We start from the raw sequence: 26,801 nt of genomic DNA on the forward strand, positions 1-26,801 counted from the left end.
TCAACTTTTCGTTGTTTTTGTTCTTTACTCGACAGTTTTGGCACCAATTTCAAACAAACCTTCCACATGTTCAAATTTTCAGAAATAATTTTCTTGACTGTTTTGCGTATGTTGAGGTTTTCGGCGACTAATCTAATACTCAAACGACAGTCGAAGTCCAGGAGATGTTTTACTTTTGCCACATTTTAGTCCAAACCACTCGTTGAAGTGTGTCCAGATTGCTCCATGCCTTCAACGGTCACCCGTCTGTTCTTGAACTCACTGAACCACCGGAAAACTTGGTAAGCCTCCTTAACCAAGGCAAGTGTCTCGGAAGCGGTTTTGTTCAGGTGAAAGCAAAATTTAATTGCGTACCGCTGCTCCTGCGAATGCTCCATTTTTGACGTTTTCTGCCATGATAAAAACTCGAATTCGCACCACTTCAGATCCTTACTGCGTCAAAGTTCACATGCGACGACCGCCCGGTGCGTTAGTTGGCTTAGCTCTGCCACCACAAATCCCGCCTCCGGGAAGTGCACTACAGTCGACGACTGAATTTTCAGACACCCAAATTTTCGGACATGCCTGATATTTCACACGTCTTCGGGGCACCGCCACGAGCCCCATAGAATCAACGTATAAGGACACCTGAAGTTTCGGACGCTCGAACCACCCGCCGTCGAATTTTCCGGACTTTTTGACGCGACGGAAGGTCCTTTGGCTCCTCGCGCAGCGCCCTTGCAAAGGAAATCAACTTGCAGCCGAAGCATATCATCACCGCTCTGAACCACAACTAGCCGGATCTAGCCATCACACACCGATTTGGTCTGGCCACGCTGGCTATGTTCATTGCCGCACTTCCGCCTTCGGCGGAGTTTCTCGAGCGGCGTCATTTGTTTGTTTGCACAAGCCACGTTTTGGCTAGCGTGGTGTGTGGTTGCGCTGTTGTGTCAAGTGTGCTCTGTGACGCTAGGCCTAGATGCTTCGACGCTTTTCAGTGAACTCCACTGTTCGCAACTTGAGGATTTCGCTTGCCTTCGATGGCCCCCACTCTGTCTTCGTCGTCCTCGCTGATGGCATCGAAGCGCGAAAAGCAGTACCGTAGGACGACGTGATCAACGACCTCCGCTCTGCTGGGGTTTCCATACCCACGGAAATAACCTTTGAATAGCTTGTTGATGCTGACAACGAGCTCGCCTTCTGCGCAGAACTGACTGATAAGGAAATAGTCTGTCAGGTTGTGGGAGATTCAGAAGACTCCGACGTTGAAAATGAGGAGCCAATGCCTGCGCCACCTACAAGCGCCGAGTTGACGCAAGCACTGTTGACTCTTTCATCGGTGTACAGTGCTGACATGAACCTTGCTCAGATCAAGGCGAATATGATCGCATGCAATCGGAACGCCGTCCAAACAACAATCAAGAAGTTCTGCAAGCCACTGCAGCAATAACACCGGCTGCCCGACGATGCACATGTACATAATAAACCGGCAGTCGGCTGCATACAGAGTTTTTGAACGCCTCTTTTCATAGCCACTTCACTGATGCTGTGGCAGGGTTTTAGAAGCCTGCTGCTTCGCCCTTTACCTCTAGATCCGAGGAAAAAAAAAAGGAACAAAGGTGCGTTTTTTTGCATGCATTCATTTTTTTCGGACTGCCTGAATTTTCGGACGTTTTTACGTTCCCTAGAGGGTCCGAAAAATCGGTCGTTGACTGTACTGGCGACTGCGGCATTGCGCCACAGGCAGTTTTATTACTTTACGGACAAACTCTGCAGTCCTAAAGACTTGCTAAAAAAAAAAAAAATCTATTAGACTTAGAGTGGCTTAGAAATCTGTAATAATGCCCTGCCTCATGCTTCGCTTGGAGGTGATCAGATTTGCTTGGATTTGTGCAAGAGTGATGCCGTCTCCACACACAGCCTGACAAAAGCATCACCGCACTGGCGATCGAAGTTGCCGGAGATCGTCGTGAGTAGCGGAGATTGCCATGGAGATCGAAGAAACGATCCATGTTTGGTTGCACCATTTGGCTCTTGCAAAGGCACACAAGGTGGTGCTGATCACACAAATGTGAAGCTATATACACAAAGATGCGATGTCTCCAAGAGACACCTGTTCTGTAAACACACTGTGTATAAAATAAAAAAGAAGAAAGGAGATGAAGAAAAAAAGGGATCCCGCATTAAGTGATTATGACCGAAAAAAAGAAAAACAAGAAAAAGTGACGTTCCCTGGAGCGCTTGGACCGTCAAGCCAGAGCGGGCAGGGCCTCTGAGACGAGAGGATGTTGCACGTTCTCTATTGAAAATGTGCGCCTCCCCATCTTGGAAGCTATAGAGAGGGCCACTGAAAGCCAAGCCTGGCTAAGCCAGCGGGAAGTTGTCCTACGTGGCGGCCCCCAAGATTAGGTAACGTGGCTTGGACAACATGCGATTTAGTCTATAAAATCAAACTTTGGGGCCTAAATTTGTCCGTAAGATCAGTCGCAAAAATGCATTAGCTCTATGGGAACCCTGACAGTGCATTTATGAAGTCCGGAATATCCTTTAAATCAGAATTTCTGTAGTCCAAAAAATTTGTTGGCAACTGTATACATGCAATGAGGTGGCAATGCAATAATTCATATTTCGACATTCCCGCAAGTTTTGTTTGCAATAGACAGGCGTTTGGGTTAAGTGGGGCCATCACAAGTTGGCTTGATTGCATAAGGCAGCATGAAGTAGCCGATTTCACAGTGGAGCTGTGCTGACATGATGCAGGTACTGTTGCACAATGGCCATACACAGTCGATCCTAGACATATAGCACCTGGTCATACAGAATTATTGCTTATATTGAACCGCAATAACATCCCCTTGGAAGTTCCATGGAAAAGTAAAGCTCTGCACTACGCATATAGCCCTTCTTGCGGTGATCCCATGGGCACCGCCATGTTTGATCATGCGGTGACGCATCCCTTGCTTGCCTCAGCTGCCTGTTGCCTTTGTTTTTACAATGGATGTGCATGACACCAGTGGGGCTCAGCGAACTGCTGTTTCGGCAGATATTGTAGGTGGTGACTGAGTCGACACAGCTTCAGAAGGCATGAGAAGCATGTACAGTCCTTGTACTAAAAGCGACGCTGGAAGTGTATTCGAAGCAGTACAAAGTTTCTGCTTCTGAATTAAATCATTATCAGTGTGTTGCTTTTCGTCCTTTATTTTAAAGGCACTTTAAAGGAGCGGCTTGCCATGTTTCTTACTCGGTCCCTTGGCGTGGCCACAATCTGATTATTTTTCTGTCTATTAGCTCGCGGGTGGGCTCAGTTGCGATAGATTTGTTCTAGCTGTGCACAAGGCTTGGAATGTATGTCCTGTACTCTGTAACAACTTGAAGCAAAGATGTATTATCGCTGGTCACTCACTCTGTGGACTGTTGCGAAACGTTCAGCTTCAAACATTCATATTCTGTCGGTGAAATCACCATCATCCATGCTTCAAGTGTGTGCCCGTTCACTTATTCTTGATATGCTGGCGATAGAGTGGCCGTGAGCTTGTGTGTAAGCTGAGGTGGATGCGTGTAGATAACTTGCAAGAAACTTATTATGACAGAAAGCAGCGCTACTCCCTAGCTTTGCCACTGTGTAAGAGTGGTACTAACTCTTGCGGATGTTCCGGGGATGAAGTCTTTTGTTTTTGGAGGTTAGTAATAAAAATGCTTGCGGATGAGTGAATTTCTTATTCCCTGAGGAAATCGTGAAGGGCCGGCAACACAAGCAGTCCTTATGTAGAAGCGGTCCGCGAGCTTTGTCGCTCAGATTCATTCCATTCCTTAAATTCCAGTCCCTATTTTTGCAGCCAGCTACAGCCCAATTTTTCTCTCTACCGTCCCACATTCCTGCAGCATGAATGGAGCAGCGTGTGTTAGCGAATTCCCAGTTGAATTTCCAACAGGTGCTCAAACAGTAGCAGGGCAGAAGCGGTAATGGTATAGTATTCGTGCCCGTTCACTGAGGCAATGTGCAGTGTGCTGCCAAAAGTGCCATCTCGTTCCTCTAGAGCAAACTGCTCTGCGAAAAGGTTCTATACCAAACTCCCTTTCGTCACATTCAATACACTGAACGATGCGCTGCACTGTGCTCCTTCAAGTGCACTTCTAATGGAGAACCATCACTTCTAGCCTCATTGGAGATATTCATGCCAACTAAACGGCATTCTTTTGCTACTGTATTTACTCGAATCTAGGCCGGCCCCTATTCTAAGCCGATCCATGAATGCCCAGAGCCAGAAAAAATTTAAAAAACTTGCTTCGAATGTAGGCTGAACAAAATAGTGAGGACAGCAGTCACAAAATGAAAACAGCATTTATATAAAATGAACATGCTGTGCTCACTCTACGTCATCATCGCTGCTAGCCTCGTACGCTTGCAGACACGCTCAAGCTCGCATATGTGCGCCCATGCATGTGCACACAGTGCGGCACGTGTTGTACCTGTCCAAATGTGGTGCGATATCAGTGAAAAGTTCCTCTATTATCGCATGCTTATCTTCCTTATCGCCGTCATCTCATTACGGCACATGCAAAAAGCATCTCTTGTTGCACCCTTGAACTGGCTAGCACAACTTTTTGTTTGAAAGCGGCAGCATAGTGGCATCACCTGTTTGGTGCCATTACGATAACGCCATGCCGCACATCGATATGACACAGGTCAAAATGGCGATGTCGCTCACTTCAGTTAGCTATTGGCACAGCTAGTAGCGGCTACGATACTGACTTTTCTATTCGGTACTAGCTATGCACCATATTTATCATTTTCAATTACAAACTGGTGCATTTTTAAAAATCCTCGAATCTAAGCCAACCCTAGAGTTTGGTATACGAGTATTTGAAAAAAAAAAAAAAAGCATTATTAGTCTAGATTTGAATAGATACGGTATTAAACAAGGCACTGAATCTGAAGGGAAGTACATGACGTGGAGGAAAAATGAGGAAAGTGCGTGTCTCAAAATATTAATGGTTTGTGGAGGAAGGGCCTTATTTGTGTCTGTGGTGAAGTGCCAAGAGATACTCCAAAGACGACGACTATGTGGTGGCAAAACTACGCTAGCACGTGCACTAAGGCATGTGCACTGTCCACAACAAGGGCGACAGTTCATCGTATGTGTGCTCATGTGGCGGGAAAAGAATACACCAAGAAGAAAGCAACCAACTGAGAAGCGACCGTAGAGGAGTACACAGCAAATCTGCAGATAACACCAGCCGCTTACACAAGCAGCCTACAGAAGGAGAAGAGACCACATCAGCAGGGGCCGATAGAGCTGAGAAGCAGAGCATGGAAGATATGTTGGCTTGGCTTGAACATCAATGTTCGGGAGGCCAACAGCCGTCAGAGGGACTTGGTTGAGCGCCAACGCACGAGGGTACCTCAAAACGACACATTTTCTCTTCGACCAGCCAGCAGATGAACGAGCGTCTGTGAGAGCCCGCCTGACTTCTCCTTCTCTAGTGCAAGTCTTCCAGTGAGCTCGATGTTACAGCACGAATGCTTTACAGAGATGCTTATTTAATGTCCCCGTATGCCCAATGCTTTGCGTGCTTGCAATCATCCTTTTTAATGCTTGAATATGTGTTTGTGTGCACTGCTTGTCACCATTTCTTCCTTGCTGTCCTCAGAGGCATCTCCAACTCTCAAAACTATGCCTGCTCTCTGAATCGAATTGTAACAATGGCGTGTGTGACATAACTTTATCTCAGCTTTATTAAGGAGGTCAGAGCAGTGCCATCAGAGATTGCAACTGAGGGTTGCACTGAAAACAGAGAAATGAAAACTCTGACCCTCATCGAGGTCGTGAGAATCGGCTTGAAAGGCACGGAACTTAAAGCATTGGGCGTATGAGGAGAATAGATAAGCCTCTCTTTGGAGAGTTCGTGCTGCAACATAGAGCTCACAGTTTGGCGTTCTACGAAGCTGACATAACTGTGTCACTGAAACGCTGGCGCTTGAGGAGGAGACTTGAGGTGGGCTTTCGCGGACTCTTGTTCATCTGCTGTGCAACAGGAGATGGAGACAGGTCATTCAGAGGTCCAGTCGTGTGTTAGAACCCAACCGGGTCCCTCTGACAGCTGTTGGCTTCCTGAACGTTGAAGTCCGACTGAAGCAAATGCGCCTCCCTTGCTCCGCTTCTTAGGCCTGTCTGCCCCAGCCGGCGTGGTCTCTTCTCCTTCTGTAGATTGCTTGAGCCACGCGTTATCTGTGAATTTGCTGCGTACTATTCTATGGCACTTCTTGATGCATAGTTTTTTTTTGTCATGTATTCCTTCCCCAAGCCGCGAGTGCACATGCAACGAGGCATCGTCCTTGTTGTGGACAGTGCAGGTGCCTTGGTACACAAGCTTGCGTGGTTTTGCTGCCACATCATCGTCGCCTTTAAAGTGCCTCTTGGCAATTTAGAAACCTTGACCCCAACATAGCAATGTAATGCAGTGAAGCATACTGATAGCCAACTGAATTTACTGTTGCGCAGTAAAGCTCCTACCTGCAGCTGTTCGTTGTTGGAAAGAGAATCACTACACTGCTTCAGGAAAGAGAAAGGCCTCTTGTTCCAATATGAGCGTTCCACAAGAAAGTGTGAAAGCTACTTTCAAATCTAACAGAGTCTGCCTGGCTGACTCTTTGCTGAAGTATACGACCGGCCTTAAATGGTGCATTGTTATGGACGGGAACATTCATGCACGATTTGCAGTATAAGTGCACTGATGGTGGCATAGTGCATATCCAAACGGGCTGGTTTGCTTTTGTGCCGAGTCTACTACTACTCTATACGAAATAAAAATGTGCAACCAGCACTTCGGGATATGTGCAGCACTGCGGTCTAGCAGCTGAACAACCCAGGCTTTTAGGGTTAGCATTGCAATTAGTTTGTGAAAGACCGTTACACGTGAGTGACAGGAAAAAAGAGGGGGAACTTTGGGTGTCAATGTAGGAGTAGAGAAACAAATCAGTGAACTTTTCACGGTCTCTGGGGACTATAAGATATGCAAACTCTTTAAGTATGAGCTTCATATTTCGTATTATCAATATATCGGAGCATTTCGTGATCTCCTTCGAGTTTGATATATTCGACACAGAAAACAATTCTTACATGTAAAACTCATAAGGAATGTCTGTATGCAGCAATCTGGAAACATTAAAGCCAGTTCTACATTAAACATGCAGTGGCTACAACATTGGAGCTATTTATTGAGCAATGTGCAAATGTATTGAAGTATTTTAAGGTGCAAATTCAGGACAATCATAATATTTTGTTGCAGTGCCCGTGTTGAATCTCAGCATGCACAAGCAAAGCTGTGCCCAGCCCTGTAACTGGAGACCACAACATAATGCCACACTCACCTAGACGTCGTGGCAGCCAGCCCTTGACTGTTCGTCCCCGCTCCACGTCGACCAACACCCGGCGCCCGTCAATCTTCTTCCCGTCAGCATGCTTGTAGGCCGCTGATAAAACGTCACCATCACACCCACTCAACATATGCCCAACCATAGTGTCCAGAAAGGGCCAGCCACACTCGAGCAAGCAAATGAGGCCACCAGTGCACAGCAGCCAAAAGTGGCATATACATCGTCACCTATCTAGCTACAAGTAGGTATTTCACTCAGTCGGCCAAGCCCTCCCTCTACGCCTATAACTGCCGCTGGGCAGAGATGAGCTGAACCAACTCCAGCCATAAACTCACAGCAAAGAGAAAAAGTTCAATGCAATAGTCAGTGCCATCTTGGAACAACAAGAACTGGTGGCACAGCTTTTGGCAAGCTTTCAAGAGAATGGTTATCATTTTTTTACAAGTCTGATGGTCACCATTGCCTTGCTCGAGCATGTTCCCCAGTGAAGTTCACTTACCGGAGTACTTACCGGAAGCTCACTTGGAACTTACCGCCACTCCGGTTAGTGACAATTTCATGTTCCCCACACCCTAGCGTCCCACCCCCATCTCAGAGAACCAATCACAAGAAAAGCCTTACCAAATTGCATCCTTCAATAGCCTCACCTTTCTTTTCATCCAAAGTAAGACACAAAAGCAGCTCAACTGAACACGACCAGTACGCTGCATCACATGCCACGTCCTGCTTAACTGTCCCTTTCATACCGTACGTGTTGAAAACTGAAACCCTCACGCTCAGTCTTTACAAAGGTGTAGAGACATGCTGTGCTCTTTGCTTGGAGCTGCCAAAGCAATCAATGCTCTAAGTCTATAACATTTGATACCGCCAGTCTTGTATTTATCATTTGTGCCAAAAGGTATCCTGGGGGAGCGTTATTCTCGCCAAAAGTCCGCTACAAAGATGTCAACACTAAGCAACATCAGAATTCACAACATTCGTGCCCTTGACTATCCCACAGTAACCATGTGCTTTTGATAGCACTGCCGAGACATGTCAAGAAAATGAAAAACGAAAATGAGAAGCAAACAGAAAGAGAAGCCATGCATGGTAACAAAAAGCAACAATGGACACGCTTCACGCCATTAAATCTCAACCACACATTATACAATTTTACACTTTTAAAGTTTGCGATAAAGAAGAACCCCATTAAGAAAAGCCAAATGCTGCATGACTCCTATGTCCAATGATCCCATAAGAACGCATAGGAACTTTATTTGCAGGATCTCTGCAGGTTCATACGGGATTATTGGATACTGGGGTTGTAGGGCATATAGTACTTTTTTTCTTTCATTTTCTTTTTTCATTACGCTTCCTCTCTCTAGGGCATTGCAGATGGCACTTTTCTGTCAAAAACATGTAAACAGCACTGTAGACGTGAATATGACTTGTTTTATATAAGTTTTGAGAAGTCTAATGACCATAGAACATGACCTAGAAATGTCAGACTTGGACTGTCTCCTAGTAGAACTAATTCCACAAACCATAAACATACCTGCCACATTCACAGACATGAATATGACTTGTTTTATACATAGCAAGCAATTTCAAAGCACAATTTCAAATATATTGTACTGCTTGCATGATGAGAAGCTGTAAAATGCAATACTCCCATTATGAACACACCTGCGTAATTTTGTTGTCACCAATATTGCATGCATTTCTTTCGTATAGTGCTGTGCACTTTGCTGCTTCCCAATGTGGAATGCTAGCAGATGCCAAGATGTCCACTTCTCTTCCTCAGAGGAAAGTACCATGCCACAGAACAAGGAAACCTTACGCAATACAGATGAAAATTACACCAAAAGAATGAAATTTTTTTTCGAGTGCATGGGAACCAGTGAACACCTTAAAGGGCATAAACACCAACAGAATCTTGTACACGTCCTGGCCAGACACCTTTCATATTCCATACGCTTTGCCCTTTGACAGTGGCTCTCAATGGAGCCGTGCCTTGCCTGAAGTCGAGATCAGCCACTGGCTGGGGCTGACGTAGAAACAAACAGAATTGCCAGGAAAAAACAAATCTTACAAAATACAGCCCCGTGACAAGTTTACAATGCACAGCCAGACATGTAGCAATCAAAGGGACAAAACGCAAAATTTTGCTGACAGCACAAAGCAATGTAGACACTAGCAACTTAGTTGGGCCACTGTAATCTTTTTGCTGCTGTGTTTCTTCAGAGCCAGCTGACCATGTTTTCAGCTGGGTAGGTTAATCAATGTTCCCAACAAGAACACCCAGCTTTTCCATCCAACCTTGTCCATGTGTTGTCCACAGCCTTACAACCAAAATGGCCGGCTTATCAATATATCTCTACACCTTGCACCCTGTCCAGTCTTGATGCATTCCTCTTGCAGCAATGCACACGTGCTGCTTGCAAATCATTGCACGTAACTCAATGCATGCTACAAGGCATGTATGCACCACTCACCAGCATTGTACCACCGCACAATATGTACTGTAACTATTGTACCCGAGTGAAATCATGACAGGTCTATGTGTACAGGTACATCCAAACGGTCAGTGTAAATGCATGCACTACACACATTTTACATGGTGTATGTCATAAGAACAAGTATTCAGTATCCAGTTATCTACATCTATGAGGCCTTTTGCTATAGCAGGCCACCCCTAGCAACAAAACCATATGTCTATAAACCGTTCCTTATCTATAACATGTACAACACAATAAAGATTCTAAGCAATTGACATAAAAAAAAGCTGCTAAGCTCAAGTGTAAGCCAAACTTTATCCTCAGAATCTCTTGAAGTCTTGCAGCCACGTTTTATAAGGCAGTGGCATACACTTTGAAAGATGAAACCATGTAACTCAACAATGTCACCATGACGACGTCCAATGGCAAAGATCCCTGTCAGCTTAAACAGTTGCCTTTTTTCATCTCAAGGTTCTCTCCTTTGTACCAAGCAGTGGGTTTCAAACAACACCTTGAGAAAGTTGGCTAATGAGTCGAGTAACAGTGCTATTAAAAAGGCCCAGTTGAAGAACATTTATGAAGACGGTACAAAAAATAGCATTGCAGACTCTCCCAAAATCTGAACAATTTATGGACTGGTTCTTCACGCCAGAGCACCACCACCCATCTATTTACCTGGTAGTCACAAAGCACCTTCTTCCACATATCACTGCAACGTGATCGAAAACGGATACCCGTTGTCTTGGTGCAGCCATTTTTTTATTCTCATGTTGCCAACAGCCTCTTCCACCTTCATAGCAGATCCTTGTTGAATTTTGCTTACATTAGTCCATTGGAGGACAAGGCAAATGCTTGTACAGGGTACATTTGCTCACAACGTCAGCTGTACATTCTCGTCTCATGCACAAGTTCAGTTTATTCCATCCACAGAAATTTCCGTTGGTACATTTTTACAACAATGCAACTTTACACACTTCCTCCACAGTTACTGGAAGGTACCAGAAACACTGCACATAAGTGGCATGTATAAAAATGAAAAGTTTGAATGTTTCATCTAACGGAGGCATGATTGTGCAGCTTACAGGATTTACATGTAGCCAATGTGCAATGCAGCATCTGAGGTGCTGGCTGCTTCAGTTACATACCGGAAAACCCCATAACTTAACGTTACACGCTTCCCCAACTTCCTTTCCCAAAACACCGCTTCAGTCCCAGCGCTGATCAAGCCGAGACTCACATTCCCTGTCATTGTGTGCCCCTAGTCACGAAGTATGCAGCGAAGACATCAAAAGGTGCCACCAATGGTACGAGGCAGCTGTTTTAATTCATGGCTGGAGTTAACGAGGCATGCATTTTAATGTAGAGGCTTAGATCAAGTTCGATCAATTATGGATGTGTATGCAGAATCCACCACAATTCTGCAGGCAAAGAGAAGAAAAGTAGCAGGGAAGAGTGGAGCTGACCTACCAACAGCCCAGCAAAGGAAACCTGATCTAATCTAAACAGTTAATTTTCACACCTTTCAAAATCCGTGGAGCCACGTGAGCACCTCAAGCAGCTGAGTGCTTGGGAAATAGTGACATAAGCAGCTTCGCTAGGAAATCATATTAGGGTTCAATAGCTAAGATGTTTAAAGATACAGCTATGTGTTATGCTACTGGAACAAAGCATGGATCACTGCGGTGTACCTGCACTTCAAGATGGACGATGCTGAATCACCTAATCACAGTGTACTGCAGCTCATTATTTAACAGATGCAGAAACTTTGTTGTGCTGAATATAACGCAACAGTTCCTAAACATTTATGCACAGCCAGCTGAAATGAGCTATAAATTCTTATGGCTATTACAACAGAGGGATTGCCGCTATGTACATATTTATGCTTGTTCGAAGCTTATCACGTGATACTAGCAGCAGGAGGAATTTTAAAAAGCAGAAAGCAGCAAATACTCGCCACGCCTAATGATGGTAGTGCTTGTGTGGAACTGATATTTAAAGTGCAAAAGATACGCTGAATGCTAGCAAGGATAGGATAAGGGACAGGCTGCGCTGACTGTGGCTTCTACAGTTTACATGTGTGAGATTACACTTAAGCTGAGTCTTTCTCCGAGGGTGAGGGAGACAGCAAAGGGCCTTACCCATACACGCCTTACCACAGATACAAACCAAAGCGAGCTCCGTTTAGCGAGACACTATAGCAGACCCCCGAGCACGACATAGTAGTGAGAGTAGGCGCCCATCAGGCATCGCCAAGTCTGTGGTGAGACAAGACACAGGACGCCAAGTCACCACACTGGCACAGCCTCAGCCTCAATCCCGCAAACCGCACCAAGGCGTGGAACAGCTTGCCGCAGCACCTACGCAATAGCTGCACGCAATTTCTCAGTGCCCAAACATGCTCTGTGCATCACCCTGTGGGGTGGTGGCAGGACTAGCTTGGAATTAATTTCAGCTAATTAATTAACTCAGCTGTGCTATTAAGCTGACAGGACGCAAGCTGATTTGGCTCAGACCAACACGAAATCAATGCAGTCAAAGGTCAGTAACCTCTTTACCTTATTCCAAACCCAACATGAAGGATGGTCCAATGGCCCAGGCTTGGCCAGCGTCCAGAGTAGAATACAAGCTTCTGGACATGTGCAGAAGTGTTCATGTAATATAACAGCGGGCTCCGCGCAATGGCCTTGCATGTATGCCAGGCCATGGCTAGAAAACTAGTGTTAACAAGCTGACCTTGCACGACCATCGTTACTGCTCACATTTATTTGCAATTTTTTCGCCTTTTTCTTCACGATATGTGAGAAGGGAAAAATCATCCTGAGCAATCGCACGTCCACATTGTCACAGGCACATGACCTTGCCTTTTCTAATGCAGAAAACAAATCCACAAGACAGGCCTTTCTGCATGCAGAGTAGAGAATGACGAAGGGTTCGCGGGACATTTCTATGGCCACGGCAATGGTGACACTGTAACATGCACTTTCAGAGCGTCCATGATGGCTAAGTGATACAGGCTACAGGTGTTTTCATTAAACGGTTACAAAATAGTTTACCTGCTGTTGATGCAATCCCTCCCTGATGGAACGTGTTAATACCACAGGTTGAATGTTTTAATTATTTGACATCACTATATTTATAATGGCTGTTAAAAGCTGGCTCTCATCATAGCAAAGAACTCATGGCAGTGCCCTACTTGTAAAATTTTATTGTACCATAAGCAAAATACGAAGAAAAAAAACCTCGTTTGTTAGTCATTCATAGATCGTTGACACAGTGTGTGTGTGTGTGTGTGCAGCACTTATGGCCCAAACTAGGAGAATACCTTCACCAATCTAGCTTTTCCTTTTGTCTGCAGTGATGCCCAACCCAGCAGAATGCCCACCATGCCATTTAAGCGCTTTCAAACATGCAGTACGCGACACAAAACACAGAGGCTCGGTGCAGCTATTGGTGGCACTGCGGCAGGCTGAACCACTGAACCAAACAGCAAACCTACTAGCCGCACGTGACAATGTAGCACGAAATGCCAACACAAAGTGTAGGTGGGGAAGCAAAGGTCACATTAGTGGGTTTCCCTACTACGAAAAACACAGCAGTACACAATACACTGTACTGTTTTATGCATGCTTGCAATGAAGTTACACACAGCAATCTACTCTCAATATACCACGAGAAACCTAACTCTGCATCTTTCACGATAATGGCTGCTAAGCTCAGACTACTGTGGATGTGCACAAACATTTGAATGCACAGTAACTGAAACACACCAGCTTATCCTCCTACAGAATGGGAAGACGATACGTCGATGAGTGGTGCATCTGCAAACAGACCTTTTCTGCAAGGATTTTAGCATTGTTGCATGCCAATTCCGTGGGTTGTACGAGCAGATTTTTCTTTTATTTTTAGGCTGTTGTAATTTGAGGTGCGGGTTATATGCGGGAAAATATACTATTTCAGTGCAGTGCTGTAAACAACAAAAACGGTGCGGCAGCAACGATGCACAGAGGTGAGAAACCTGCATTAAGTGCGAAACGAGGAAGCGGGGCAAGAACGCTGCTCAAGAGCATACAAAAGCTAGAAGAGAAGCGTTTGTGATCAGAGGCCAGCAGTACACCCCCCTACCAGAGGTGAAAGAACAGCCAGAGCCCCTACCGTGTTTTGTTGTAGCAATTTTTTTTTATGACTGTCTCCTTGCATTAATATAACATGTACAGCGAACAAAAATAAAATTATATATTAACTTCTCACATTTTTGCTGAAGCACAGTGGCTACCTGCAACTTTATTTTTAGCGAATCACGGAGGAGCGACTTGGGACGTCAATGTTGCTTCTGCTGAGCGCCACTAGGCAATGATGCAGTCGGCAGTGATGTAGTGAATTGTTTATATGAATAAAATCCTAAATATTTCAACATTGGTGCTTTGACCTTCACTAAAAGCCACTCTAACCGTCAGTCTACACAACCTGCACCGGAAAGATGGTGGCTAGAAATGTGTTTGAGGGCCCCTTTAATTACATGTAGCTGTTTGGTGCAACCGGCAGCAAGAATACGGAATTTGCTTTAACACACGCTCCAAGACAAATGCACTGTGCCAGCGACGTTTCACTGGTGCTTGCCAAAGCTAATCCGGCCAAAGATGTCCTGGCGCAGCGAGGCAAAACTTTGGCCATTTTTCCACTTTCGGAGTATGAAAATGGTGCAATTGGCGCAGGTTTTCCACCCTTGAATGTTGCAGCACCAGGATTGCAAAATTGTAAATATACTCAAAATCATGCAACAACAAGATTCTCGTGACAACGAAATGTTTTCGTATCCCTGGTGACCGCTCATTGATTCGATGCATTTCATACGTCTCGACAACGAAATGTCACTGTACTACAATCCTGCATCAACGAAATTTGCCGGAACATAACTCCGCATATTATACCTACTTACGCAAGGCTAACAGGCTCCTAAATGTGCTCAAGTGTGATTGCTTTGCCCAAAAATTGTGTAGAATAGCACCGCATTACACTTGTGTGGGCACCGCCATTTTTGTTTACAAAAACAACTAAGTACTGGAAGTGATTGTGTATGCTGGAAACACATCATGACTGCTATCTTGTTTGTTGATCACTCGTTTGAATCGGTACGCATGTTGCTACCGACATATGATGACGGTTGTTGCAACCTAGTGCAGCGCGTAATGTGTGCCTTGGTGAGAAAAATACAGCAAAAACAAGGAAATCCACGTCACAGCATGGAGCGTCACGCATCAGGCTGTGATTAAGCAACTGTTCGGGAATATGCATCCCTTGCTTCAAGAATGCTGGTTTTGGTGCCACCTGACAGGCATTGCGTGGGTATTGGGCACTGGATGTAGATTTGCATGAAGGGGCCGTAATCTCGAACAACTGTCTACGGGTATACGGGATACGATCCCTTTCATGTTCGGCACCGGAGGCGCATGTGCCTATGGGCGACAGAGGGCGCTGGAGAAATGCTGCAGTGTACGTGGAGTGCTGTTGCTCTGCATCCGGTGCCGAGTTACGCAAAATCTCGCAAAAGCGATTGTGTCTCGGAAAGCAATTGAGCGAGAATACTGCTCCAAGGCAGTGCTGCCACTGCTGATCGACGAACGCAGTACACTTTCCACTGTCGGCAATGCAGTTCTATATCCCCGAGCAAGCTTGCCAAAGTCGGCTAAGGGTAGTTTGACATAAAGTTTCGTTCTGCGATGCATTACCTATCTCCGCTGGCTCATATTGCAACAACATTCTCGCGAAAGCAAAGTTTTTCGCTTTCCCCAGCGATTTCATTGTTGCGAGGCTCACCTGTACTTTGACGGCAAGCAAGGTGGTTCAAGGCAAAGACAAGAGAGTGCAGAAAAGAACAAAAAAATGTCGGACATATTGTGAAATGAAACACTAGATAGAGGAAGGGCACAACACTCTTGTGCATTGTGCCTTTCCTACGTCTGGCTAGCAACCAACTATGATAACCTTACACTGCATTAAAGAAGGGCATAAAATTCTACTGCTGCACTGACAGCTCGCCGAGACATTTTCTTTTTTCTGCTGATGGCAATATAAATGCATAAGTGCGCAGAAATCACAGTTCCTGAACTCCCATGTGACCTTTGCTGCCCCTCACAATAAATCCAATGGGTCTCGTAAAAGTAAAATAGAAGCAAAACGTAGGTGGAAAGCAGAGAAAGAAAAGTGCACACTGGTCGTGTTCGGACCGTGCACAAGACCTCAAGTGATGGCTCCAGCCTGACCGACCGCGGTAGCAGCAGAAGTGTCCTCCGATGTCCGCCGGCGAGTCACACACATCCTCGGAGCTGGGTCTTGACAGCTCTCTCTCGCCCCCTTCTTACCATAAAGATGGAGGGGGGACGTTTCGTTGCACCACAAGAACCCAAAGAAAGCACTTGGCACACAGATACAATGGAAACAACTGTCCCGCTCTACTCTGGCACACAAGTTTCAAAGGCGGTATGGTTCACAGAACCAAGGCACCACTCTCAAAATACCATTATCAAATCCGTTTGTAGAGGCATCAAGCAATAAAAATAGGTTGGGGAAAAAAAAAAAAAGAAAGCTTCAAGAACCCTGTTGTGTAAACAGAAATTCTACTTTACATTTATGCATGTCACTATACATTGTCTCACCAACTTTCTGCAATGTAGCGATAGCTACGGGTCTTGTCAACTAACCGGAATGAAGAACCAGAGGGGCATCCCCATTGCCTGCCTCCCATCGCCCTCTACGCTATGCCTACAAAATGGAAGCTTCACGGAAGGATCAGCAGCGCACAATGGGCAAGCTCCCTTTCCTGGTCGGAACACAGCCTTTGTTACCTATTGGACGACACAAGCCCTAGCCTTCGCTGCACCACACAGGGTTGGTGAGAGAGTACGCAGACTGTGAAGTTCCTATCTAAAGAAGTGAGATAAATAAATAATAATCATAATCATAATAATAAAAAAACCTGCTAGCAAGCAGCACCATTTTTGCGCACTACCATTAGCAACAGCACACTAAACAAATGGAAATCAGAAACGGCAGCATGGCCTGGCGGTACTCACAGTGCATGTCCCGCTCGTGTTCATACTCGACGAAGGCGTAGCCCCGGGGCTTGCCGGTTATCTTGTTGTGCACGATGACAATCTGCGAGAACACCATTTAGTGTGAATGCAGGCCATGTACTACTGTAGTGCAAGTGGCAGCATGCTTTATCGTTATAGCTTCAGGCTGCGTCTTACTTTAAAAGGCCCCTCACCATGTCTGGCCATTGTGAGCTGAGAAGCACAGGGCATACAATGTGCATTGACAACCGTGTCTGCTAAGTATTACATCACTACGCACCGCGGAAAGAGCTCAAATTTCAAACCGAACGCCGTTAACCCTTCTCATCATGGACGCCGCTCTCCCAGCAGGAGAGTCAACGCATATCGTGCTAGTGTGATTACGGACATGTGTTTGTGTGGTGACGTCGATTATAGTGACATGTGACTTTGAGAATTGTTCAAAACAACATCTGTTATTTGTATAATCTGTTGGTTCAATAGACGAATTAATGCTTAGAGAAATAACAAAACACGCAAACCGTATGTCTGCATGTTTTTGTTTTACTTTGCACCGCAGCGTGGGACATTATGTCTGTTTTGTCTGCTCGTTCCCATGTCGTGCACTGGCGCGTGCAGGCGCCGAAACTATGCCAATTTCTACCGTGTTCTGGAGCGCGATCATGCTCTGTGATCAGACTATGTCTGCCTATGTATTTGTGTAGCACTGACTTATACCGCCAGTCAGGTGTTCGCGTGCACAGCGTGCAAAATCGTGTGCTGTGTGAAACAAGACAATCACAACAGCTTGCATGCGAAGTGCGCTGCCCCACAAAATAGCAAGAAAGTAGCAGGCTGATAGCAGGGAGGTAGCAGGCTGACGCCTGCTACCTCCCTGAGGGGTGAGGATTACTAAGGCGGAGTGGCCGTAATTGCTAACAGCGGTGAATTGTTTTAAGGAAAAACATGGCACCGACCAGCACGAAGCTTGGTGGCGAATATCAAAGTAGCTAGGGCTAGCGTTGCTGCAGTGACAGAGGATCTGCATGCGAGAGCGCCGGCTCAATAACGAAAATGCTGGTAGTGGTGGCTTTGATTATTACCGTGTTGGACCTGCGGTCATGGCAAAGATCTGGAGAATAGGATGACGAAGGTTTTCTGCGTCCGAAATTTCAGACGTTCTTACACATTCACTCTACAGGGAACATGATGGTGCCGTGAAGGCGTCCGAATTATAGGGCACGTACAAAAAATTGGGGGTCCATAAAATCAGTCGTTGACTGTACAGGACGTCTGTCACCATTACAAGCAATCGGTGTGGCGTGCCTGCACACGCCTGTGCACAAATTTCTGCCACATTTCCTTTTTTTTTTCGCAGACAGCATTGACGGGTCTCTCCTAAGCTTTTCCTCTATGGTGGGGTCAGAGGAGTGCTGGTCGGAGGAGCTACCGCATGATTTGGTGCGCTGCTGAGAGCACTGTCGGAGCGCAGTATTAACCGTCACAAATGCTTGTGCATTCGAATTACAGTAAAACCTCGTTAAACCGTACCCGCTTAAACAATAGTTTTGGTTTAAAAGTAGTAAAGTCAATTCTCCGACTCAGCGGCCATTGAACATAGTGTATTTTGTATCCGCATAAACCGTACCAGCTTATTGCGTACGCATCGGTTAAAATGTAGCGTTTCCACTTTTCGTCACGCAAACACGGCGGTGAGTCGTCTCCACTGGGCGGCCCGGCAGAACAACAAGCCTCAGAGATCGGTACAACGGCCTCCAAGCGCCATGTGCGTTTGCATGTGAAGCCGCATCAACATCATTTCGATGCCGTGCCAGGGAGCGTTGCGGCGTCGTGCAAGCGAGGCATGGAGGAAGCGAGGACTCGCGTCATGCCGAAGCTCGGATAAAAAAGATGCCGGGTGCTCAGCATAGAAGAAAAATTAGACACCGTCCGTGCTATCGAACATGACACGAAGAAGTCGGCGCTGGCCCGCGGCATGGATCTGCTGTTGACTACAGTGTGTGGCATTTGGAATTCGAAGTTGCTCGGCAGCGCTGCTGCAACCGCGAAGAGATGTCGGCTACGAGGTTTGACTTTTCGTCATCGTTGCCTCTGTTGTTGCCGAAGTGTCGACTAGCGACAGTGATGAGGACGACACCGAAAGCGACAGCACAGGCGATTCAGGCACGACAGTGGCAGAAGCTGCGCATTACGTTAGCCTCATGAATGCAACCGTTGCAACGAGAACAGGGGCGCGATAATGCAACTATTCCAAACGAAAAGCTTTCCGAACTCCGGCACCCGGCAATGAAAAAGGCGCCCCGGGACTTATGCAGCACTACTGCGCGCGTGCACAGAGAATACGTAACGTCAACGAGGAATCTGCCGTGCGAGTGTTTGCCGAGAGGAGGGGGGCTGGCTGAGAAGCTGGCACACAGCTTCAGTAAGCTTGAGGCTGCTGTCGTCATGCTAGGCCACCACGGCATCAAACGAAAATAACACTTATGTCGCGCGAAGTGAATAAATACTGCATGTTTTTTCCCCTTACATCGCACTCTCTATGAGTTCCGTTTTCAACAGGTAAGTGGGCGATCTCATGCTATTTCGGTTAAACAGTACTACCGTTTAGTACGTACATTTTCCGAGCTCCGGCTGACTACGGTTTAACGAGGTTTCACTGTACCGGGCATTTTAGCCTGTTGGAATACACATAACTTTGACAAAGTTCGAATAAACCGAAAGTTCAAATTAAGCGGTGTTTGAATGAACGATATTTAACTGTATGTGGTATCGTTATGAGTGGAATGCGATGCACGACTCTCACCGAGTGGGGACGTCAAAACTTCCCATCAAAATGCCTCACCCAAAGAAGCTGCTGACCCAGGCTGAAATCGAGGAGTGCAAAAGGTAAGCTTGCCAAAGCTGCAGAAAATGACAATGTGCACCTCAGGCTCTGTGCGCGTCACACATACTCTATCTCAAAAATTCCTTGCAGCACTGTGGAAGCTGCGGGACTGCTTAGCCAATAGGATGGCCAGGTGCCCGTCTAGATTTGTTTGTCCGTGTTGCGTTGTATCTATAGAGTCTGCTGGCAATCCTGTCGATGCTCCACGGTTGGTGGATTGATGCAACAAATGTTTTAGGTTTGTAACGGTACATTGAGTTTACAAGAATGTGACAGGACACTTTGCTACATCTATATGCTTTCTCAGCAGTTCTTTTACAGCCTCTTTAGCGAGTAGTAAGGGCGAATGCCCTACAAATGTTCACCCATGCCGTATCGTCTGCTGGGCGACTATTTAGTGTTTACTTGCCACCGTAATCAAGTACCATACATTAGCGGGGTGGTAAATCAACGATGCAGTGAACAATTGGGCCTTCATAGCATATTGCATTGTCAATGCATCATCAGCACTAATGCTGTGGCACAATCTGCTAAGTGAAAAGCGAACCACATTTGCTGCTCGGAGATGCTCCTGTAGTCCTAGCAGAGTCCAAACAAACAGCTGATCTCAATGATCAGGACAAAATATACCTGATGTTTTGCCCCGAGTGTGAGATTAGACTTGAGTGTACTAGATAGGGGAAGTGTGTCCAATGCGGGCAGCCCGCTTAGCCTTCAGCTGGATGAACGGGCCCCGCACGCCGGCCGGACACTTGTTGTGTCAGAGACCCTACTGCAGCTGCGTGAAGCTTTGACAGGCGTTTCACTCTGCTGCAGCTAGTTTTGATACTCGGTGGCAGAAACATTGATGTATTTTATTCCCCACCGACCTGCAGTCAATAAAATGCAGAAAGAGCGACAGAAAAAATGTAAACGACGCAACAACGACGGTGCGTCAAGCAGATGCTTCCACGCTTAGTGGCTACGGGTGCTTTACAGGCAACATTTCGCTAGCAGCACGAAATCATAGCAAAATTCAGCACAACATCAGCCCACTATTCTTAGACAGAAACAAATGCTAAGAACCATGTTTGCTCCCGCACAGCCAGCAATATATTCGAGTTGATTCGAATATTCGTATCCAACCGAATATTCGAACATTTTTGAATATCTATTTCACGCATCAAACACGAATAAAAATATATTTGACAATATTTGAACTTTTCAAATATTTGCACGCCCTGACCGGTAAGCCAATGTAAATTGTGGTATTTGGTGAGCATGCACAAAGGTCCCAACACATATGTCCATTCTGAGTATATTGTGTTATGTACCAAGCAAAAATAAATCTCTCTAATCCTGGCATTACCATAATTAAGACTGTTATACCCAGAACTATATTTTGCTGCTCAAGGACATTGCCTGGCTATGCCTCATACCTTAGGCAGCGCTGCAAGTTACTTGTGAGACTGAGTATAGATGCCAAATATTTAGCACATAGGATTGTTTGTTTTCCCAGTTCTACTTTTTCTTGCATTTTTTTTTCCAGATGTATGAATTAGGTTCTAATGTAGTCCCCAGCACAAGCAGCGGAGTGCAAGGAAGTGAACACCATGGGACCAGAGTGTGCGCGGATCGAGGAAGGTTGAGCTACAGGGAAGTGAAGAAGAGGGCAACGAAAGTGGCCAAGTGTAAAGGGAGCAGTCAAGCGAGCAAAATGCATGCATACAGTGTGGCAGCCTGAAAGAATTGAGTGGAACATCAGTGTTACCCTGTGAAGCATGGCAGCAGAAAGCGGGCAGCAGAATGACAACGGGTGGTGGCCATTGGCAGTGAGGAATGCAATGATCACAGGTGTCAAAGCACGAGGGATGAAGTTTCTCGTTATGTCTCATATGTTCTGATGCACGCACCGCTTCTCACCACTATGCCAAGTAAACAACAGCATCAATAAGAAGAGAGGCCCAATTTCATTCAATCTATTGCCTGAGGTCGTGACACACCTGTGGAACTGTGCGAGAAATTGCTCAGTTGCTCAGATGAAGTTGCACTCCCGATTACAAACACACTGTGTCTCATGAATCATGGAAGTTATTTGCGGCGCCCAACAAACCAGGCACATGCGACCTACCTAACAAATTTAATGCACGTCCATGTCATAGTGATACGGATGCTGCCACTACACAAACACATCTGCATCCTGTGTTACATTTGTATGATTACATTTGCATAAACACTTCACTGCATCATTAGTGTTGCCTTAGCCTAACATTTGTTTTAACATTTCTGTAAACATCAAAGAGAGCTTGGTCTATCACTGATTACTGTGTGTGTGTGTCGTGTGGGGTGGAGAGAGTTCTGCCAATGATTAATTTGCTTTTTTTATCTTGCCATCACAAGAATCCCAGAAGAAACGGAACCACCTTTCTGACGATAGAAAATAATGTCAAAGTTGCCCTTTAATAATTGAAAACGGCTGTTGTTAAACACTTTGCATATTTCCAGCCACGCAAAAGTACTACTCGGTGCCTGTGGCTTGGTCCCAAAGGGTGCACGGGAAACCTTCCAATAAACTTATATGCCACATGCAACCACACCAGGAGAACAAACCATGCCAACCGCTTACCTTTTTGATTGGGCCAAACACCTCAAACTCTCGGCGCAGCTTTGACTCTGAAGTGTCGTAGTTCTGAAATGCACAAAGACAAAAACAACACAGATATTCAACCTGCTCACCAGCAACACACATGCATGCATGAAACTACAGGCAGCATCACCTACTACCCTTGAACAGAACTGAGAATCGATGCTAACTAAAGGAAGCACTGTATGTTGCTTCCCAAGATATGTACACAAAGAAACAGAAAATTGGTTGACTTATTGCCAATTCATGATTACGGGCCGTACACGACACGAACCAAAGAGGATTGCAACCATGACTGCTGAACTTATGCTAATGCAAAACAATATCTGCTTGGATTCTTCATTCACATTGAATTCACCCAACTGACATGTGGTCTGATGAGCAATCTGACTATAGTTGAACCCATTTATAACGAGCTCGATAGTTCCGCAAAAAATGGTCATTATATCCGTAATTCGTTATAAAGTGAAATCTCGTTAACTGCAGTTGGCCAGAGCTCAAAAAAGGTACATACTAAAGGGTAGTACTGCTTAACCGAAATAGCATGACATCACCCACTTGCCTGTCAAAAACAGAACTCAGAGAGAGTGCGATGAAAGGGCTAGAACATGCAGTATTTATTCCCCTTGCATGATAAAAATCTGTTACGGGCAATAAAAACAGCGCTAAACGACGAGACGAGCGAAGGGACACAGACACAGTCTGTGTCCCTTCGCTCGTCCCGTCGTTTAGCACTGTTTTTATTGCTCGTAATCATGAACCAACCAGCCCAAATGCGTACTCTTTTGCAAAAATCTGTTAATTTCATTTCATGCCGCGGTGGCCTAGCAGCGACGACAGCGGCCTCAAATTTACTGAAGCTGCGAGCCAGCTTTTCAGCCTGCCCCCTCTTCTCGGCAAACACTTGCATGGCAGATTCCTTGTTGCCGTTGCATATTCTACGTGCATGGGCACGATAGCGCTGCAGAAGTTGCGGGGCGCCTTTTTCATTGCTGGGTGTTGCTCTCGTCATGACGATTGCATTCATGAGGCTGACGTAACGTGCAGCTTATGCCACTGTTGGGCCTGAATCGCCCATGGTGTCGCTTTCCATGTCCTCATCATCAGTGTCGTTAGGCGACACTTCGGCAACAACAGATGGTAAGTTCGGCTGGCGGCGCCCGGTGCGATCTCGTCCAGGAGAGTGCGCCAGCAGATGACGGAGAGCAGGCAGTTCCATTCAGGCGTTATTTCGTAGCAGGCAGTAAGGATGGAAGCAGTGTCTCTGCGTGTCTCGCACAAAACTACTTTTGCTGTTTGAATTCAGAAGCTCGTTGGTCAGTGAAGACCATGCACTTGATCATCACGGCTAACCAGGAGCCCCGACGAACGCAACCGTCGAAGACCAATTTCATCACCGATGTAGCGGTGTCATACGATGGTGAGGTATGAAGTTGCAGCGTTGATTTGTGCGTTTCATGTTCTTTCGTATCTGTTCAGTTTTTGAAATGCTTCAGGCTATGTCGGAGTATATGCAAGGTGCTGACAGCACAGTTCGTACAGCCACATTCCAGTACCCAAAGAATCGTTCTAAAAAAGGTATTGTCTGCTGAACTTGGAATTCGGCATGCATCTCGGAGAGGGCGCTAAATTCCAAACTCCCGTTTTGTGGTTAGCATGTTCGCCTGGCACGCAGTGAAACATGAAACTCGTGCGGTGTTAGGCATAATTTCCACTGCACTGCCATGGTGCCTCAACCGAAGGTACCAAGAGCCAACGATGGCGATAAGTCAGACCTCGTAGCAGACATCTTTTCGCGGTCGCAGCAGCGCTGCCGAGGAACTTCGCATTCCAAATGTCGCACACCGTAGTCAACGGTAGATCCATGCCGCGGGCCAGCGCCGACTTCTTCGTGCCATGTTCGATAGCACGGACGGTGTCTAATTTTTCTTCTATGCTGAGCACCCTATGTTTTTTATCCGAACTTTGGAATGACGCCATAATGCTCTCTGGCACGGTGCCGAAATGAAGTTGATGTTGATGTGGCTTCATGCGCAAACGTACAGGGTGCTTGGAGGCCATTGTTCTCATCTCTGAGGCTTGTTGTTCTGCTGGGCCACCTTATGGGGACGACGCACCACCGTGATTGTGCAATGAAAAGTGGAAACACTACGTGTTAACTGATACATGCACAATAAGCTAGTACGGTTTATGTAGATACAAAACGCATTATGTACAATGGCTGCCGAGTTCAGGATTTGGCTTCACTGCTTAAAACGAAATCATAGTGAAAGAAATTATATAAGAGGGGACACTCGGTGAAAACTGGCAACAGGAAATATGCCACGCTGGTATTAACGCCGACTGTTTGCTCCCGTGAGCACCGAAAAGCAAAAGAGAATGTGAAACGAAGTTAACAGACGTTGTTTCATATTTTTTATTGTTTCCCAGCAAAACTAAAAACATCTGCACATAAATTAAAGTGTACTTTGCAGCTTACATTTTCTTCCGTTGTCTAGCGACAGGCAAATGACGCGCCAGATGCATGCGTCATTCAGCAGACACGCCGCCGAACCGAGCGAGACTGGCTGAGCATCTCAGCGTTGGCCTGTTCGACGACCCGTCTGCCTGTTTTGCTATTTTTGGATTTAGCTTGGTTTGTTGGGCTCCCGGCGAATTCCTGCATTCCTTCTGTACTTTGACACGGTACCACTGCACTATTCGACTATGGCAAGGTGAGAAATTTTGTTCGACAGTCTGCGACGCATTTCATGCAATTAGGCTTACGGCACGGAACCTAGACTTGCGACACAGTTAGCGAAATACAACTCAGCTGTTGTGGCACAGTTAAGTTGAATTAATGACTCGTACTGGGAGATGTTTGTGACGCTTTCTATGAGCCCAAAATTACTTTAACTTATTTCAGTAGTTTTTGGGTACGTTGCTCGCAGAGGGCGCTGTGACGCAGTTTCGCGTGTACTGAATCTTACTGCGACAAGTTTTGGCGCTTTCTCTAACCCCCAATATTATTGTAACTAATTTCGTTACTTTTTGGAGTACTTTTCAAGTGCAGTGACCGTGCCTGGCATTGTGACACGGTTAGTGAAAAGCAGCTAGGCCCTAGTACGCAGTTAAGTTTCGCGATTTAATGCACTGACAAGTTTGTGGCGCTTTCTCTGACACTCAACATTGTTGAAAATTAATTTCAGTACTCTTTTGTTACTTATGAGGCACGCTCACCGTGCCTGGCCTTGTGACGCAGTTAGCGAAAAGCAGATCGGCTGTGTGGCGCAGTTTTTTTCACGTCTGCTGATTCTTACTGCGACAAGTTGGTGACGCTTTCTCTGACCCCCAACATGATAGTAATTCATTTCGAGGTGCTTTGGGGTAATTTTGAGGTAAACTCGCCGTGCCTGTCATGACACTGCGAAAAGCAGCTCGGCCATGGTGACAAAGTTAGTTTAGCATGTACTGAATCTTACTGCGACGAGCTTGTGACAATTTTTATGGCCTCGCAACAACTTAATCCTTCTTTTGGTACTCACGCTTGTCAAAAACGCAACGAGCGATTGCCAAGAGTGATAACACGGGAGTGTGTTGCTTGCGCCGACAGAACGCGCAAACGATAACGCCAAGGAGTTCAAACACTAGGAACTTGTAACTCTAAAATTCTGTCTTCCACACGACTGAAGACAGGCTTTGCACCAACGCATTTGTCTTGAGTGCGAGCGTCCAGCATGGTCTGGTTGAGGGCCTGTGTTGTGGTCACCTATGTGTATTCGTAGCGTACTATCGCGTTGATTGTAGCCGAGTTCTTTTGGAAACGCACAGTATCCAGTGTATTCGTGCTCTTAAAGTGCAGGAAGTAAGTCCCGAGGAGAGGGGAATGCTTGAAAGTAGGATGTTTTCATGGTATGTACGGTATTGCTCAGTATGAGGCGAGTATTTTTTACGCCATGTATGTAAAAGCGAACTGCTTTTGTTGGTAATGCCGCCCATTCACCACTTTTGTCTCTACACGCACTATTCGTCTGTGTTAACCCTTTGAAGGTTTTCGCCGTACATGTACGGCGGCAGTTTTCTGTCCCGCAAGGTCTTTGGCGTACGGGTACGGTTCCGACCCTCCGTTTGAAATTTCGCGCCATAATGACGATGCGGGCTCACCGAGAGGTGCTGCCACCTCTTAGCACTTACAAGAAGCGTTCGAAATTTGGGCTACCTTCTTGGGGAGATAAACAGAACTGATTGCTAGCTTCAGCGCGTCGCTCAGACTGCGGCAACGCCCCTTTGGCGGTTTCGGCTTCGCCGCGTGATCGCAACGGAGGCGCGCGAAATGTCATTTTCTTTGTCGGCACTCTCTTGCAGGGCGGTGGAAGTTGATTTCTATCTTGATTGGCGCTGCTCTTAGCTT

General features: G+C 46.1%; 1 protein-coding gene across 1 annotated transcript in view; it reads right to left on the bottom strand.

Moving 5' to 3' along the window:
• The window catches only part of LOC142579994 (uncharacterized), a 54,915-nt gene that overhangs the window by 16,153 nt on the left and 11,961 nt on the right, over positions 1–26,801 (bottom strand). Inside the window, exons 5-7 of the mRNA XM_075690706.1 lie at positions 22,394–22,456; positions 16,905–16,986; positions 7,352–7,453 (exon numbers count right to left, since the gene is read on the bottom strand). Coding sequence (XP_075546821.1) covers positions 7,352–7,453; positions 16,905–16,986; positions 22,394–22,456 — 247 coding nt within the window. The remainder of the gene's footprint in view (positions 1–7,351; positions 7,454–16,904; positions 16,987–22,393; positions 22,457–26,801) is intronic.

This window comes from Dermacentor variabilis, chromosome 4, assembly GCF_050947875.1.
Source record: "Dermacentor variabilis isolate Ectoservices chromosome 4, ASM5094787v1, whole genome shotgun sequence".
NCBI lineage: Eukaryota > Metazoa > Arthropoda > Arachnida > Ixodida > Ixodidae > Dermacentor > Dermacentor variabilis.